Source organism: Chelon labrosus, assembly GCF_963514085.1.
Source record: "Chelon labrosus genome assembly, chromosome: 24".
NCBI lineage: Eukaryota > Metazoa > Chordata > Actinopteri > Mugiliformes > Mugilidae > Chelon > Chelon labrosus.
Window position 1 is genome coordinate 5,425,355 of NC_140357.1, and position 18,451 is coordinate 5,443,805.

At 44.3% G+C, this 18,451-nt stretch overlaps 1 protein-coding gene across 11 annotated transcripts in view; it reads left to right on the forward strand.

Moving 5' to 3' along the window:
* Positions 1-1,982: 1,982 nt before the first annotated feature.
* mbnl2 (muscleblind-like splicing regulator 2) overlaps positions 1,983-18,451 on the forward strand; it is a 43,470-nt gene continuing 27,001 nt past the window's right edge. For 5 of the 11 annotated variants that reach the window (XM_084574599.1, XM_084574593.1, XM_084574600.1 and 2 more), the window contains exons 1-2: positions 5,511-5,755; positions 10,949-11,866. In XM_084574599.1, coding sequence (XP_084430725.1) covers positions 11,693-11,866 — 174 coding nt within the window. In that variant the 5' untranslated portion in view covers positions 5,511-5,755; positions 10,949-11,692. Of the gene's footprint in view, positions 2,196-5,510; positions 5,756-10,948; positions 11,867-18,451 lie in introns of those variants that run through there. The other 6 variants (XM_084574601.1, XM_084574594.1, XM_084574596.1 and 3 more) reach the window with 5 other exon arrangements.

The window sequence follows — 18,451 nt, forward strand, 5'->3', positions numbered from 1 at the left end:
GTACGCACACACACAGACATCTGCTTTGCTTCGTTTTTCCTCCTTTGCCCGTATGTTTGAAATATATCATCACATTTTTCCAGCATTTAAATAAAATCAGTTTAAGACTTGCTACGTCTGCTGTTTGTCCTTCAGCACACTGTCACTCATTTCACAAAATCTCGACCTCAAACTTCGAGTCAAATGAAGAAAGCGCCTTCTTAAACTGACATTTCTTTTCGACTGTACGTATTCGTGGAGTTTTTATGAGCCCAGTGTGTACTCGCGGGTTTGTTTGCCAGTGTGTGGGCGTGCAGGGACTTTTAGAAAAGTATGCCGGCGGCAGCGTTTTTTTTTTTTTTTTTTACAAATGCCTCCTCTGCATCGGGATCAATATGTTAGGCCTTAGGGGGATGAGCTTGACCTATGTGAGCAGTTTTTCATAATCACTTACGTCTTGAAAATGCTGTTTTTCTTCGTGGCGGTGCTGTGAAGCGATGCATTTTACTTTTCCACTTGCTATTTTCTCATTAATCAAATATAATATCATTATTTTCTTGTTTTTCTTTACTATTTTAGACGGCAAAGAAAAGCAAAAGCTTAAGAGGAAAGCAAAAGCAAGGATAGTAAAAAAATAAATATATATATAATAAGATAAATAAACAAGTAAATAAAATTCTAATAATATGTTGAGAAAATTTTGTAATTTATATGCAAAAATAAAATAATTTCAAAAATGTAAATATATGGAGAAACAACTTTGAAATAAATTTAATTTGATACTTTTTTGTATTTTTTATATTTCCATATTATTTTATTAAATTATCTTTATATTTCCGAATTCCTTTTTTTTAATGAATTCCTCCACATTCATTTTTTCACATCATTTTGCATTTTTTTCCCACTATCTCTTTCTTTTACGGCACCCCTATGACTCCATACCAGCGACGTCTTCATCCCTGACACTGCCAAAGGTTTTTCTGCATCCTGACAGACTGTGATGCCTTTATTCCCAGCAGCATTCCACTGAAGCAGGCCTTGGCCCTGACAGAGCAGTCTGCGATGGCTATGCTCATTGTTCGTGCGCTCAATAGGCAGCACATGGCGTGGGCAGCAGTCAGTGGGGCTAAATTTGTGCCTCTCTGCTCATTCCGGGGATATTTGTGACTTGCTCCTTGTTGACTCGCCGCGCTCCTTGCTGACAACGGGTCTCTGTGTGTCACAAACTGCTAAATCCAGCCAGCTGTATGCAATTAGGCTGCAAAATGCTGGGGATGTGCATGCTCCTCTGCAGACCATCAAGTGGCGATGATGGGCTGAATTAAAATCTATGATCAGCTGAAGAAAATGCAATTAAATGCCACTTTTTTTGCTGTAAGTTTTGATTTATTTATTTATTTTTTTAAAAAACAGAGTGATTCCAGTTAATATTCAGCAAACTATTAGAGCCAAATCAGTAACACTAACATTATAACACTAGAATATAATAATTTTTGGCATTTATTTTGGTCCAATAAAAATGTCACAACTTATCTGGACAAAAGGAATAAAATAAAAACTGATGATCACATGTTTAATGTTTTCATCTTGTCGGCTGCAGGCTACTTTGACAGGCAGACGGGCACTGGTTCATAAATCAGTGGACACATCTTTTCCCCCAGGGAGATTCACTGTGTTTCCTTGGTAACAGGAACCCCCACCCCATCCCTACCCTTGGTTTCTCTGGACTGTACCATATGTACTGTAGGGTTGAAATGGTCTTGTTTATCAAATAGAAGCTGACTTTTATGTTAAAATTGACAACACGCAAATAACATTATTATTATCAAATGATTTGTATCTTTATTTACAGCTAGTAGTTGCTCAAATCTTTGATAATACATGCGTTATTAATGTTTAGACAGTAGCGGTAACACCCCCCCAGTGAACCGCGTTCAACATTTCCTCGAACTGTCAAAATCGCTTGTTGCTTCCTACCCTAGCCTTAAAAGTAGTTAGCGAGCTAGCGTGTAGCGAGCGATAGCGTACTTTCACTGCAGTGTCATTTCGAAAGCGGAAAAGTTTGCAGCTGAGCAGGAGTAGTGACAAGCGTTAGTCGGAGACCGTCTGTGCCGTCCTGTGCCCGAACCGCGAGTCCCGAGCCAACCGAAATAGCTCCCCCGAGCAGCCTTGGTGGCGGCTGAAGTGCAGCTGGATGTGACAGGTTCGTTTATCAGGTAAGCTGCAGGTAGTTAGCCTAGCATGTAGCGTTAGCACCCCTGGGCTGTGGTACTTATTTACACACTTGTTATGGCTTTGTGGTAAATATTGTGACTCCCCGGGCAGGAGGGGTGGCTGAAATGTTTCTGGTGATGCTACACGAGATTTATAAACATTTCGCTGATAGCTGGTTTGCTATGCTAGCTCCTGTCAGTGCCCGGGCAGCTAATGAAAACAAGCTGAAAATCAAAGATTAGCATAAATCAGTGAGCACTGACGTCTGTGTGTGTCTCTCCTGCTCGCTTCAGTGTAGTGCTTTCTGGGAAGATGCTGCTGGCTGTTATGAAGTTTGCTAATGACCTGCTGAAATCTGCTGGGGATATGTTTGATAATAACTCATTTATTATTAATTCCTCATGTGATGTTGTTAAACCACGGCGTTAGCATCTTTTGGCAAAAAGGCTGCATGCATACACCAAACTCGCTGTTGCATGTTATTACCTTTTAAATGCAGTAAATGAAATGTCGCCTCTATTAGTGGATTGTTAGATTTAATTGCTGCGCACAAGATAAAAAATAAATAAAATAAAGCAGCTGTAATGAGACACAAGTGGAGGCACATTTTAATCTGCTGCAGCTTTTCCTTTACACCTGGGGAAGGTTAATAAGTTTTGATCAGGCCTGCTGCTAGGTCATGTACAGTAATTGGTCCTTCTGAAAATGCAAAGTAGCATCTCAGGATAGAAATGTACCAGTGGAAGCCGAGTGAGAGCGGAAGCAGGCATGGTTTTCAAATGGACTGCAAAAATAGTAATGTAAATGAGACCTTGGCGTGCCATTTGTGTGGAGTATATCGTGTTAATTGAGCAATGGCAAGACATGACCATGCTCTGATTGCGAGAAAATGGACAATCAGAAATATAACATATGGCCAAGAGAATTATATAGAGTTTAGAAGGATTAGATTAATCAGCTGGAAGTAAGAAGTGATTGATTACGGTTCATCAGCAACATTTTTTTTCTCCTGTAAAATCATCATGTAGATTTTGCATGTGACAGTTTTACAAGATTGAGCTGGAAGCGGAAGGAAGCGCAACCCGTCGCTGCTTGATATTTGATTACAGCTAATAATAGAAAAAGACAGCTGCCTTTTCATTGATCTGTCTTCGGTGCCCTATTTCTGAGCCCTGTTTTTTCCCTCTCGCTCTCACCCTCTCTCTCTCTCTCTCTCTCTCTCTCTCTCTCTCTCTCTCTCTCTCTCTCTCTCTGTCCTGTCCAACAATCCAGTAGTAATCACACTAAAACGCCGGGGATTTTTCAAACTTCCAACCCGTCCGTCTTCATTTTCCGTAATTAGCCATTGTTTCAGAATACTCCTTTTGTGCTTGAAAATGAAGCCGCTTTCAGGCTGCAGAATCCCAAATCTGGCTGTGCGTGAGCCAAGCCGTTCGGGGTCAAACAGGACAGGGATAATAAGAGGGGAGGGGATACCATGTGGGAAGGAAGTAGCTCGGCTTGTTTGTCTGCCAGCCTTTTGTTTGTTTTCCTGTCGGACAAATCTATTTAGGAGGTAGGCTATCTGAGGTCTGCCAGTGGAAATTAGCAACAAGCAGGGCTCGTTATACAGTTATTGACAGTTATTCAGTAATGCGATTATTGAGAAGTTGGCTGCAGCCAAATGAGAGATTTATGAGCTTCTGTCTGCATTGAAGGAGTAAGTTGTTATTGTTCTTGATCATATGAGGCAAGATAAATCTCACGCTGATATTTGTTTGTTGTCATGTAGAAGCATACCTGGTAATTTAATCTCTTGCATCTATTCTGAGACTACTTTCACTGAAGGTGTAAGGTGACACTTGCTTTCAACAAAGGTTTACATTCCCCGCCTCCCTCTTCATGCTTCATGCTTCATGCAACGGCAGTGCGCTTGTCTGTTTTATTTTCCTACAGGTGCCCAGATGCTTAAGGTGACGTCAGTAGTCAGTGCTGAGGTAGACATTTTTTTTTTTTCTTTCACGCGGGGGAGAGATTAATCACCGCAACCCCCACCCATCTCGCCAAAACATTTGGCAAATGTTTTGCCAGTGGAGCGTCAGATTATACGCCGCGATCAAGGCCTAATCAGACAGTAAATAGGTTTGTTTATCGTGGAAGTGCAAAGCATGTTTATCCTCATTGATGTGAACGAAGCACCCAGGCTGCTGCCGCGTCATTCACAACCTTTGTATGAGGCACAGAGAGAGAGAGAGACGTGGACAGACAGAGAGATAAAGACAGACACTACAGCTGTTCTATTGAATCTGGATCGAAAAGTCATGAAGCTGGATCTCTGACTCATCAGTTCTGTGACGCTCCGGTTTCACGGCTCATATGATGCCAACCAGCGTGTCATCAGCTGGGTGGGGGAGGAGACAGACGGACCAAGACCTCCCTCCCAATCCCTGCCACCACCGTTTTTTTTTTTTTTTTTTTTTTTAACTCCCCCCAAAGCAAATTCTGATGCAATAACAATAACAGAAATGTTCACTACTGTGTAATTTTCCAGTCCAGCAAACTAAGGAATTGGATTGAAATAGAGCTTGAAAGGTAGCTTACGGGAAAAGTGGGATATATATATACAGGTGAAGGATGGAGAGGGGAGAAGAAAACTAAGAGAAGAGGAGGAGTGTGGATGGTGGGGTAGATTAGTGGGGTAGGATGGATGCTGAGGGGAGGTAGAGGAGGGGAGGTAGAGGAGAATCGGGAAGGGGAGGAGGTGTTGTGCTCCTGTTTCCTGGGGGGATGGTTTTGAATGTGATGACAGACAAGGACAGGGCTGATCTCCACTATGCAGCTGCAGCAACACTTTGATCATGGCTTTTCTTTTTTTTTGCAAGACAAATTCATATTCTTGTGCTTATTTTCTGTTAAAAGCGCCATTGATGGGGATGATTTGGATTTAATTGTAAGTTCGCAAGACTCTGTCTTGGAAAAGAAGAAAGGAAGTAATGTGATGTGAAGTTGAGGGAGGCATGAAATTGGGGAAATACCTTCTAAGATCAGCATGCAAGGGTTGTTACTGTAAGCGCAGTTTTCACCCCATCACTTTGACTCCTCTCTGCCAATAGAGAGGCACGGAAAGCTGTGATTCAAAGAAGCTGTCGTTTCATTGGCTGGAGCTGTTAAGGGGCAGGGCCTCGCCACAAGCTGGTGGGCAGGAAGGGGCTGGCTTTAGGGGTGTGTGTGTGCAGGAGGGGAGCGGGAGGGGGGGGGGGGGGTTTGGCTGGAAGTGTTTGAGCCAGATAGTTGGAGTAGACACTCTTCTGCTTCCTGCCCGCCTGCCCGCCTCGCTCGCTCGCTTGCTCGCTCTGTGGCTGAGAGACAGACACTGAGAGAAAATCCCTGTCTCGGCATGGACCTCCGGCTGCAGCACTCGGCAGCCCGCGAGGAATGACAACAGTTCACACGGTCATTAACTCCAGTCGCTGAGGCTGAAGGGAGAGCTGTGCCGTAGCTCAGTGTCACTGAAGCACCGGCTGCCTCCTGTGTTTGGGACAGCAGAGGCACACAGCAGAGCTACGGGACGCAGTTAAACGAGGTGGGAAAGAACCGTCATGTTGGCTCCTTTTAAAGATTTTTTTTTTTCAGGAGTTTTTGCTGCAGTGTGCTGCATACCAGGCTGGGTGGGGAGGGACCAGAGGGAATGTTTTATCTATGTGAGAGAATGGCTAAAAACGAGGAAAGGGGCAGGAGAAGAAAATACGGACGGAGTGGGATAAATGCATGGGAGCATTGGGAGCTTGAAGTGTCCACAATGCAGTCTCTAGTCCTGTAATGGACTTTCTCTTCCGACTCCTGAGGGAGAAGCATTATCACAGCAGTTGACTTGCTGCTTCCTTGGTACAAATGTCAGAAGCTTCTTTTTTTGCCACATTGGTTACATATTTTTCGCTGTCTAGAGAAAAACTCCTTGTGTTGTGTGTCATGTGCGCCGTCGCTGCAAGTTTTTCCTCGTAACTCTTGCAAATTTTCCAGGGGGGCAGATGTTTTGGGCCTCTTTGTGTGTGTGTGTGTGGATACAAATAGACGGTGGCCTGAATGAGCTGGAACTCACAGTTCTAATAAGGCCCTCATCATAATTAACCTTTGGAGTTAGATGGGGCAGGGTTGACGTGCTGTCTGTCTAGATTTAGCTTCGCCCGGTGCGGTCAAAGCAGTGGACATCATCGCCTACATGGAAAAGGCCACGGCGCTGTCACACTTCTGGCCGTAGATCAAGGGGAAGTGGGTGTTTTCTAAAATGGAACATCAGTCCAGCCCTTCCTGTTGAGAAAAGAATGGGGTAAATCTCAGACAAGTCGTCACTGCGAGGCTAGAAATCCCCTCTCTCTCTCTCTAAGTTGACTCGCATGCAGATTGCCACCTCGAGATGGCTTTAAAAGGATTCTGTGCTCGGTAGGTTTAACGGGCATCCTCTGCATGAAAGAAGTAGTCTGTGACACAGGGGTGAGTTTGCTGAATCATTCAGCTCTTGTGTTTTTAAACGCTGTAGTTTGAAGCTAAAAGATTTCAGTCCATTTCATATTACAGCATATAACATCTTGTAATAATATAACGTATTCTGTTCTTGATTTTTGGCGACATAAAGTGTCAGTGGAACTTATCAAAACAGTTTGTCTGCAATCTCTAATATCCTGCTAATCATTATATTTGTCTGAACAGCACTATTCACCTCTGGCTTCAGACTGCACTATAATTAGCTGATGACTTGCCTGAGTCCCTGTGGCTAACCAGGCAGAAGACAAGAACACTTAAACAGGAAATCCATTTCCTAAATGCAGGGGTTGATATCACCTAGATATACAGTAAATATCTCTTGATTGTTTCCAATTAGAGGCTGTGACGACACAGTGCGCCGATGAGGAGAGGAGTAGCCCATATGTGCAAGGCTATTGGGGTCACTGTGGTCTAGCTAAGGCTATTATGATATGGGGCACACCTACATGCTGACTGTGTCAAATGCTTCTTGCGTTGCCATGTACAGTAGCTTAGTCCTGGTATAGCCTCTGCTGAGCTCACTCACTCGTCTTTATCGCTAATGGTACTTGATAATATTCAACTCAAGGATCCGTAGCTTATGCCAAAGACAATTTCATAATAGCCTCCATAGCATTAAATACGAATTAGGGCTGCAGGTTATAGTCCTGCTCTGATCCTCTGGAAAACGCAAAGGAGTATTCTGCAAGTGCACAAGTGGGTGATGTCATACAGAAAGCTAGTTTGTTTGGGACGTTTTGATAAAGCCTTAACTTAAAGGCTCTCTCATTTTCCATTATGCGCCGGAAAATGAACATTTTCCTATTTTCCCCCCCTGCACAATGAGCCCCTCTCTCTGCAGCCTTGAAAAACATTGACCACTTGTTCCTCTTGGCCATGCAAATGACCGGGACAACTATGGCTCGCCGGCATGAAATGGTAATGAATGGAAATGCGGCCACTCAGGTAGCCTACTCGTGCGCCTATTTGACACACTCATTTGCGTTTTTGCTTTATTTTGCTGGCAACACCTGGCCGATGCCAACGGTGAGCGCGCTGCCAACAGAAACCAGGTAGCTTATCGTCTCTGCTGAACAAATACAAGCAGCTAAGATAAACTGCAGCGCGCAGCACAGAGTGCACAGATACCGGGCTAATGGGTTACATACGTGGTATTCAGAGGTCAAGCCAATGACTTTCACTCGAGACACCCCAGTCCCGCTGACTCTTATTCAATTAAGCAGACTGACCAAGATAATGCCCTTGCCAGCTGGCCTTCATAAGCGTCAGTAATCCATAAAGTCTAGTACTCTGGTGCTTTTCTTCACATCTCTATCCTGCTGTATGTGGTCACCCTGTCTGTCCACTGTTTGTATAGGACACAGAGGGGGCGAAGTCTTCTCGCACAGTCTCAGCAACGGGAGATTAATGTGATACGGTCTTTAGGTATCATTTAGAACGTGACCCTGTGTAGCTGATGCGGTGTGGATGACATTATCTGGATTTATACACCAGCATTAACATTCACACCCAGGACATCCGTTATAGAAATCATGTAGCATTGAAAAACAATATCTTTTGTGTAGTCAGGGCAAGATTAATCTACCAGTCCTTCACATAGACTTTGTTTCTGAAAGTATAAATGCAGTTTTTTTGCCTCTGGAAGAACTCAGAAGTGCTGAAACAGAACCTGGTGCAGCTGCGACGAGGGCTCTAGAGGAGGGCTAATCTCTGAGGTTTGTTTTGACAGTCATGCAGATTTTACCTTGAGATGGCTTTAAAAGGATTCAGCGCATGGTAGACATCCTCTTACACGAGAGAGGTAGTCAAAACAGGCTCCGTGGCTCCTTACCTGCTGACCATACTTCCTTCTGTCTTTTCATCTCTGCAGCATTGTCCTTAAATGCGACTGCCTCGCTGTAACACACTAGCAGAAGCTAAGCTAGCTTCAGTGCAAATTTATGCCTAATCAGCCTAAACTAAAACTGCATGCACTGCTCCTGACTTCAGCTAGAGTTTTCCAAAGTAGTCATTTTCACAAAGCAATTTCCCCCCACTATGTGTTTGGGTTTCTTATATTCTTAGGATGGGATGTTATTATATGACAGAGGTAATAGTTTTCCCCCCGGGATGACAGTTTGCTTTCCAGCAGGGGCTCGGCTTTGCTTTCACAAATGTAAGAGAGCTCAGTCATCTCTGCTAAAGCGGAGAACGGTTTGTTCTGCTAAGTATTTAGTATGCAAATGAATGGTAACACAATGCCGCAAAGATTATTCTTTACTTTTATTTTATGATTTTTCCAAGTAATTAATTCCAGCCGAGTTTCTGTGCAGAGTTTGTGCATCGCAGCAAACCACTGCACCAAAATAATGACGAATAAATATTTGCTTTTACAGCAGTTACATTCCCTGAGTGAGAGCGAGAACTGCAGAAACGTACAATAGTTTCATACAGAATGAGAACAGACATGCGGTCATGTTGCTGCATGTTTTTTATCTTGCTACCGCCCACATAAGGGTCCTTTTGATTTTCAGCCCTTGCCATTTGTTTTGAATATCTTTCACGGCAAACATTGCTTGAATGTTGCCTATTGAGTCCCCCGAGAACTCTTCAGATGACCCCGACCAACCCTTATCCAGCCTGTTGGATTTTCACAAAAGCTTTCAGCTTCGCAAAAAAACAGTTTTCCTCAGTGTAAACATAAGAAATACAAATGACTGATGTCTGTGTTAACCAACCATTTTACCTGCTCCTTCACTTGTGTCCTGTCATTTCGCAGAGAAACGGCGCTGTCGTCCCATCATACACTCTGACAAAGTAGGTTAGCTTGATCACAGACTTCTTATGGTTTCTAAAAATAAGAAGGGATTAATTGTTAAAGGTCAGATCTGACATGATTCTTACCTGACTGTCTCTTCTGCAGCGATTGGCTCACTCCCCTGGGGAGATGATGTGAAATTAAATCCGGCCTTGGAGAGTGGAGCCTGGGCGTCAGTACGGTCGGGCGAGGAAGCTTCTGATCTCATTTCACATGATCAGCACTAAAGTGGGACAATATGATTTGCGAGACGGTGGTCTGAATTCGTAGGAAACAGTGTAGGGTGGGTGGGTTATTTCAAGGGGAAGCATATTTCTGCCACTAGTTATATGTGACTGTTTACAAAGGGAATTTGTGAAGTATTTCTTCTTCGCTAAACGGCTGCATAGATGGGTGTACAAGCCTTAACTTGCCTTCATTAACAAGTGGAGTTGTCATACGCTCTGTCAAGATCTTGTTCTCATGGTATTGGTGTCCACTCCTACCTCGTCTTGTCTGCTTTCCATAGACGAGTTTATATGTACATGGAACTGTAAAATCTTAATCTTTTAACCAGAGCTGTAGATTTTTACAACCCTTCTCTTTCTCCTCCCTCCGTCTGGTGTCCTCAACCCCTTTTCCCGCCCCCCATTTAGCAGAAAAACATTTCCAGATGTGCCAAGAAAAGAGCTCCCTGTGCAGTAGCTTAGTAATGGATTTCGTACGCTCGAGCTAAAGGTCACTTCCTTAGATTGTTGCTCTAGCAATTGTCCCCCTTGTTTCCCTAGACAACAACCAGACACAGGGACCTGGGCCTTTCCAGGACACGGTAGAGAGTGCATACACACATTCCCCTCTTGAATGTAAATGGACAGGCTGCTGTCAATGAGCCGGTGCCCAATTGGGATGGTGGGAGACCAGTGAATATTGCAGGACACTGGGCAGCGTCATAATCGTGTCTGGCATTGGCATATGCATCTGTCTCGGTCCCTCTCTGGCTGCTGGACGTCTGCCCGGAATAGTGCTGTGCTGCGCTGTTTTCTATTGGCTGCACCATCCTGTCCCTGTCCGTTGCTCTACAGGGTGGGTTGGACCCCTTGTCCACTGTCTCATAGCACAGAGGCGTTTGCAATTCACCACTTTGTATTCAATACTTTGGCAAGCCAGTGGGCTTGTAGTCACCTCTTACAAAGGCACACAGTAGTGACTGGAGGGGCTTAAATACAAGTGGCTTTTGGAAAACCTCACCTTCTCTGGTTTATTTGGCCTGCTCCCTTTAGAGCTAGCACCCCTTTGGGACAGTAGGCACACAAATTCAAATGAACATGCTTAAACGAATACTGTTAAATAGTGAAATAGTTTGCCATCGTTTCTAGTGAGGCCCTTTCCCGCTGTTAAAATAACTCCACTCTGTTTGTTTCTTAACCTTTTTTTGTCTCTTCATCCTCTCTGTTTCAGATCACTGACAGAAAGTGCCTTGTGAGACAACACCCCTGCTTGAAGAGTGTTTCTGACAGGACACAGCTCAGCCGCAAGCACCCTTGACCCTCGGTTTGTCCCCACCTGTGCTCCGAGTGCGGACACCCCGAGCGAAGGGGGGGGGGAGCTGCTGCACCGCTGGCCAAGGTGCCAAAGCTCAGAGAGAGAGAGAGAGAAGACTTTAAACCGACAAAAAGCCACACATTTTGTGTTGTCCTAATCTGTGCCATTGTACCTCAAAATAGCACCACCTTTGCTCTCCAACATCCCCCTTTGCAAAGCTATTATCTCACATTCAGAGGACATTTGGGGGACACTGCTACATCAAGTAGAGCTTGTCTACAAGTATGCCCCCTCTGCCTTGTCAGAGGTCTGCACCTGAGACTTACTGATTGATGAACAGTTAGCTGTTTGACTGACAAACGCCACAGTAGTGCAATAGCGCAGTCCCATGCTCAGGTCACCGAGACTTTGCCAGTCCATTACCTCCAACCCCTGTCTGCAAGGGCAAACGTCATCCCCTGACCTAAAGCAGATCATTTTTAGCTACATGCTCCAGCATTTTTAGTTGTTTTATTTTTTAAATTTTTTTTTTTATTTTAATTTTAATTTTTTATTTTTTTTTTACTGGAACACTCTGATACACCTCCTCAGAGGATCGCCTCCTCCTCCTTAAACCAAGTGGCCCCGCTCCACCCTAGCTCCGCAGCCGGTGCTGTTGACATGGCTCTAAACATTGCCTCGATACGGGACACAAAATGGCTGACGCTGGAAGTGTGCCGGCAGTTTCAGAGGGGGACCTGTTCGCGCAGCGACGAAGAATGCAAATTTGCCCACCCGCCCAAAAGCTGCCAGGTGGAAAACGGGAGGGTGATCGCCTGTTTTGACTCATTAAAGGTAAGGAGCAAGAATCACGTGAAACATATAGAACTAGATAGGATCATATGTCAGCGTTTGATGTATAATTTCACAGCTTTGTGTGTTCCTAATGGACGGCAGGTGTAAGCTATCTTCTCAAATTAGCATGTGTGTCAGGTCTCCGCGCTGTGCTGCACTTAGCAGACCGGTCTGACCTATGAAGCTAAAGGCCGGAGAGGTCTGTTGTCACGTTCACTGTCACCACAGATGTGTGTGTGTTTGGTTTCTTTAACATGGCATGTTCTTCTAATGTTACCGTGCCCAGTCCATCATCTTTACTTGAGGGCGACCATCTGATCGCCTTGAGTCGTTCCAGAGCTTCTATTCCTGGATGCATTTCAGCTGTCACACACATTTGCCAGCAAACAACGTAAACACTTACGGCGTGTTTAGTAATGGTTGGTTCTCAGAGATCCAAGGAGAGGCACAGACAAGAATATTACATTGTGAAAATTAGAGGCCTTAAAGCCACGTTGAAGTATTTATCCCTTTAATACAGGCCTGCAGTTGATCTGTTAACCCCTCTTAATAAAAGTTATTGTCCTCTTTTATTCCTTATCTTTTGATGCACTCATTATTGGGCACTTTGCTTTTGCATAGTGATGAATATCTGAAATTAGCTTAACACCAGACACTTAAACGTCTCCCCAATTATAACGAGGTCGCTTCACACGAGCCCCTGCATGCAAGCAAATCAGATGACTGCACCCAAGAGCAACCTATTATTTTCAAGCTGTGTGGGAAAAAAAAAAAAAGAAAACAAAAAAAAAACAGATGTGACAATGATAAATAGCCAGGGAAACTGGAGCAGAACACTGGAACTGCGTTGTGTAGTTCGTCTTTTTTTAAGTATGGACTGTCGCTGCGTTTCACATAAACAGCAGCGTGGAGAGTGTATATATCACATTATTCAAGGTTGTGTACGAGGTCAGCAGCGAAAGACAAGATGTATTCTTAATTCCAGCATTGTGCATTTTGCTAAACATTTAGGGTGAAATGGACGTTTGCTGCCGGCGTTATTGAACAGTGATCCTAACCTCCCTGAAACACCAGGGAAAGTAGAGTCCTCTTCATTACAAGTCGCTCGTGGTCAGTTATTTATTTTGCACTGTAAAAACAAGCTGCTTTTATGGCGCTACCAGCTGACCTAGCTCTCAGCGAGGCTCGCTTTAGTTATTGCTTGCCGTCAGCCACTGAGTGACATTCTTTCCCAGCTGCCAGATTTCGTGAGCTATGCTTTAATGAGCAAACAGCTGACTCTAATCAGGATGGATTTGTTGTTGCGCCATGCGCTGGGACCTGTGCGCATCTCATGATATCGCGCTGCTCCATGATAAGTAAGCATCCCTGGCAGGGGAGACTGAACCACCGAGCAACTCAACTCCATGCTAGTCCCACATTTCATTGAGGCCGCGCTCAATGACATTTCCTATGCAAACATTGGCTTTGAGGCACTCCCCTGACACTTCATACATCATCTGTACCATAGCATTCATAGAATAAAAGGATAAGCCTGTGCATGCAATGTGCACTCAGGATAACTCTTAGAGGCTGCAGTAACCGCCTAGAAAGCTGCAGGTAATTAATCCCGTATCCCCTGTTCTCTTTTGCCATGGAGGAAGAAGCTCTCTCATCATATTCAAATCACCCCAGCCCATCTGAATGGGAAATTCACAGCTTTTGTCAGCCATTCAGCAACAAAAGGGTGTAAAAACCCAGATTTAATCTATGGACACGTCTCAGATCTTTATTTGAAAGGCGAGCACAAGCCAAGATCTACATGGAACACCTTCTACATCCATCCTGAATACATCAGGTTGTGAGATTTTGCATTCACAAATGGCTATATGCCTATATTCTTAAAGTGTGGCTTCACAAGCACAGAAAACAGATTTTAGTTGGATTTAGTTGGATTTAACTTATAATAATAGTCAAAGTATTAGAGTTATTTGTGTGATGAGAGCCACCATGCTGTCCTGAGGCCATGCTAGTTGACAGGTGCATCAGGGTTTCTCCAAGAGGTTTCCATTTGGTTTGTTGAGCACCCAGTTCTTGTGCTATGCCTCGGAATATATAGGTTTTGGAAAACAGGAATATTTGTTGCATTTATTATCAGGTCCGAGCCTATATGTGATGCTGTTAGCCAAAGAGTTCTGTCGCTGTCATTGACTTTGGGTCAACTCGTCAGTTATAATGCTAATGAAGCTAAATTGTTAAATATATAGACAGACAAAGACCTTTATCTCTCGCTTTCTACCCTCTGGATTTTCTCCATACAGCCCATTGACAGGAGGAGAATACAGGATTCTCTGTACTTTTAACTCCAACTCACCCCCGCTCTCCCTCAAAAAGGCTTTCCTCGTGACGGCAAAGAGAATGAATGCTTTATTATGCGTTAGGAAAAGTGTTTCGCTCCACGGCCGGCCGATTTTCACCCCATTACGCCCGTATCATCTTTCTGGGTGTCCTCGTCTGATAGGGTTATCGTGGCGGGGTGGTGTGCTGCCAGGCGTGACTTGGCCGATGATCAGAGGGTCCCTTTTTTCGTAAACAGGCAACGTTTAAGTGAAAGGAGACTAGGAGGTGTAAGTCTTGTCGCGCTTGTCAGGCAGCGGTAGGTGAGCATGCCAGCTCTGTGGAGAATTGAACTGTTGGGGTTGTTGTTTTCAAACTAAGTTGGTAAAAACACTCCTGTCATCACAGTGGCTTCTTGTTGAAATTTCATATCAATTTTCAAGCCACATAATCACCTGTGACTTATTTATTGTTTCTGTTTTACTGGCGGTTCAAACATCTGCTCAGTGTTTTTAAAAACTCATATGACTTATGGTTTGAAATGATGTAAATTAGAGGTGTCTCTGACTCTTGGCAGTCATCTTTGGCAACACAGCTTTTAAAAAGGTGTAATTCATTTGAAACACAATGCAGCGGGACTGCGCACAGAGGCTGCTGTCATTGCTCGCGGTAAGACTAATTGCCTCGTAGGTTTTTTTGCTGGGATTAAATTACATCTGAGGGCATAATTCAATTATTGCTCTTGTGCATGAGACCTGAAGAACAACCCGGCTTTTAGATTCCTGATCATCTCCAGCAGGCAGTTTGAAGCAGCCAAAACAGCCACTGGAGCAGAGGAAAGACCTGCAGGGGCAACCGAAAAAACCTGGCTTTGCATTTTCCGTTAGCGCGCTTTGCATGGGTGAAATGATGGGGACGAATCATACCTGCTCAGTTTGCTCTTGCTTTCTCCGATCACGCAGCGTCCCAACATCGCACTGCTCTCAGCATTTCTACAGCGTAAACGTCTAGGGGATTATTTGTGTCCCCTGCTCCACATTGTGGGCTTTAGAAATAGTCTCTCTATGCTACATTTGTCGTCTCTCAAAATAGGACAAGCTGCTTCATCTCTGTCCAGCTAGAGGTGAATTCACATCGAGGGATGTAGACATGCTTGCGAGGTATCATTCATTTCCACTGAGACAGGACATGAAAATTTGACAGTGGTGACCTCAGGATCAGATGTAGCGGTGGCAATGCTGAGATATGTCAACTGTTTTTCTCAGCCATATATCCTATTTCAAACACGGCAAAGGCCTCTGTTGTAGTCTGGCTCTTCTCCTTTAATTCAAATGTGGCAGTGCTGTATGTTTATTTAGTGACTTTCCCATAAACGTTAGCCTGTGGTGAGTTTATCTCTGCTTTATCTTTCAAATTAGGAAAATGACATGAAAATTAAGCATGTGGTGGCTTCATACAGGTATGAGGAGATGTCGGCACTATTTAATCTAACAAAGATCATAATAGAGCTACAGCTGAAGGTCTGTAAATGCCTAAAACATTTAGTCACAATCTATTTCCCCTTGCAGCCTTGAAATCATTCACTTCAGAACATGATAGATAATCAATCGAAGCTGCACCGCTTCTCCCAACACGTCGTGGTTGAAGCCATTTCCTTGGAGCTCTTTGATACTTGTTGCGCTGTGACCATGGAAACCGTGACAGAACGGTGATGGTGGGGATGAGTGGAGGCGGGTGGGGGCTGTGGGAAATGAGCGAGAATGCCTACCTTAATGGAGTAAATGCAATCACGGCAGTCATGTGAGGATGTCACATTGGCTGCGCCTCAGACATTAGCCTTTTGTTGATGCTTGTCTCTTCTTCTCTTGCTCTCCATTCCCTATGGGGCCGGCCATGCTGCTGACAGGGTCGTATTTCTTCCCTTTACAGCAAGAGACTGTTCATGTTCAGTATGGCCGTCTCAATTAATGGTTTTGACCGTTTGATATTGGGTATAAAACATAATCTGTGCAGATTTTAAGTAGAAAATTGTCTAAAAACAAGTAGCTTGTGAAGAGGTTGCCATTTAGCATTTATTTCATATTATAGAAAATTAATTTTACACGTAGTAGAGATGTGAAAGTGTCTTCTTTGCAAAACACAAGTCCTGCAGGGCAGATCAGATCTGTTTAAATTCCCTCACTGATGTTTTTCTGGTCCAGTCACTTTAAACCAGGTGACCATCACGCCTGACTGGGCTTCTATAGTCTGAAAGGCGGGGGGGGGATAGCCCGCTGCATCTCGGCACGATCATGTTTCGTCAGATTGTCAAAAAGAAAAGCGGCAAAGCGCGAGAAACAATAGAAGCTACTTTCAGGTGTGTAGAGTGTTTCCTTGTTTGTATCACCACCCCGGCGCGGTCCCCCTGGGAGTGAAGCGCCCTGGTTTCTCTCACTTAGTAAGAACATCTTAATCCGGACTCTGCCTTAAAAGAGCATACTGTGAGTGTTTTTTTGGAGGGGCGTGGGATGGCTGGAAGCTGTAAATAAAGAAGTGAGGGAACCTGGAAAGAAGGGAAGGTGTTAATAATGAGAGAGTGCTGGAAGGGAAGAAAAAAAGTGATTCAACAATAAGAGTAAAGAGATGAAGGTGGGAGTGTGAGGGCTTTCCTGTGTGTAAGTGATAGCTGTAGCCAGGCAGAGCAGCATTTTTACAACAATTATCAGCAGCCGTAATTAAAATCCAGCAGGAATGTGCCTTGAGTAAATGGGTACCAGTCCAGACAGAAACCTAAACGCTAATGTCTGCCAAAGATGCTGTTTTTTGAGGTCAAGAGATTCCTCTGACTGTAACTGTAAGTTCTCCCCCCCTTCTGAGCTTATTGCATTTGCATTTTTTAGGAAGCTTCAGTGAACATGAACTTTATGCCAGTGGCCTCAGCCCCCTTCTCCTCTCTTGTTTTAAAAGATGGGCTCGGCTACATTCCTCAGCGTAATCCTCTCGAACTGGGCCACACCCTGGGCAGAGCAAACATGTGGAGGGGAATGCATGCAGCGCAGCGGGAGCTGGTGTCCCCCCCCCCCCACCCCACCCCACCCCACCCCAGAGGGTCATTCACACAGACACAATGAGGCACTGACTTGAGCTTAATGTGGGGCTACAGTGGACTCGGCATGCTTTGATGAGCCCCTAGGAGACCCCCACCGCTACGTTCCTTAAAAAGGCCTCCGCGTATGAAGACACAAGCGCGCGCACTTGCCATCTTGCCAGTACAAACCATAAAAAATTTCATTTGATCCATGTGATTTCATCCCCGCAGCCCCATAATAACCGATCATAAAAGTTCTAGACGGGGAGAAGTAAGAGAGGAAGTCAGATGAGCTCACTGTCTCATGACCCAGGTCTAGTTACTCGGTGGAAATGTTTGATACCAAAAGGAAAAACAATGGAAAGCATGCATACTTTAACAACCATTAAACCTCAGTAATCGATCAACGTGATTAAATAAATTGCATCTAGTGATTTAAATTGTTTCTCTGCAGATATTCTGATCGTATCAAGATTGTGTTTGTTTGGGTAATGAACCGACACATCTAAAGCCACCTTTTCTGTCTTTCTCTAATACATTTTCATGCTGCCTTGACCCATATCTGTGGGTCAGTGTGTCTCTGTGCGTGTGAGAGTGATCCCCACATTTCGTTGTCTCATCAGGGTGCAGCTAGGGAACTGAAGACACTGCAGAACCACAATAATACACTTTGCCTCTGCAAATTTAGCCATGTATACATCGCTTATTTCTTTCTTTTAGAGTGCTTTATTATTGGAGCACTGTAGGCCTACACTGTAGCAAATCTTGTCCTCTAGCAACAGGAATTTTGGTGAGCACTTTTAATGTGGGCAGCCAAACTAAAAATAAAACCCAGAACAAACAGATAGAGCACATGGCCACATTTAACCACGGGTAATTTTGTATCTAAAGTAAGAACTTTCCAGACGTCAGAAAGGGGAGAACAAGCAGCGTTTATCTTAATAGGAGTAAAGCTACAGTCATGAGCTAGAATAATAAAATGCTTGCTCGGACACGGCCGTTTAGAACTTCATCATATCTTCCCTACAAAACAGAAGAAGGTGCACGTGCACTACTGATGTTTAGCATCAGGTAGAATAGTAGTTCACCCAATGAGCTGATTTCAACACGATGGAAAGACTGAAAATCTGTCCATCTGCTGTACCAGTGTCTCACCTGGTCTCAGTCCACCCACTACCTCTGAGTCATCCTCTTTTTCCATC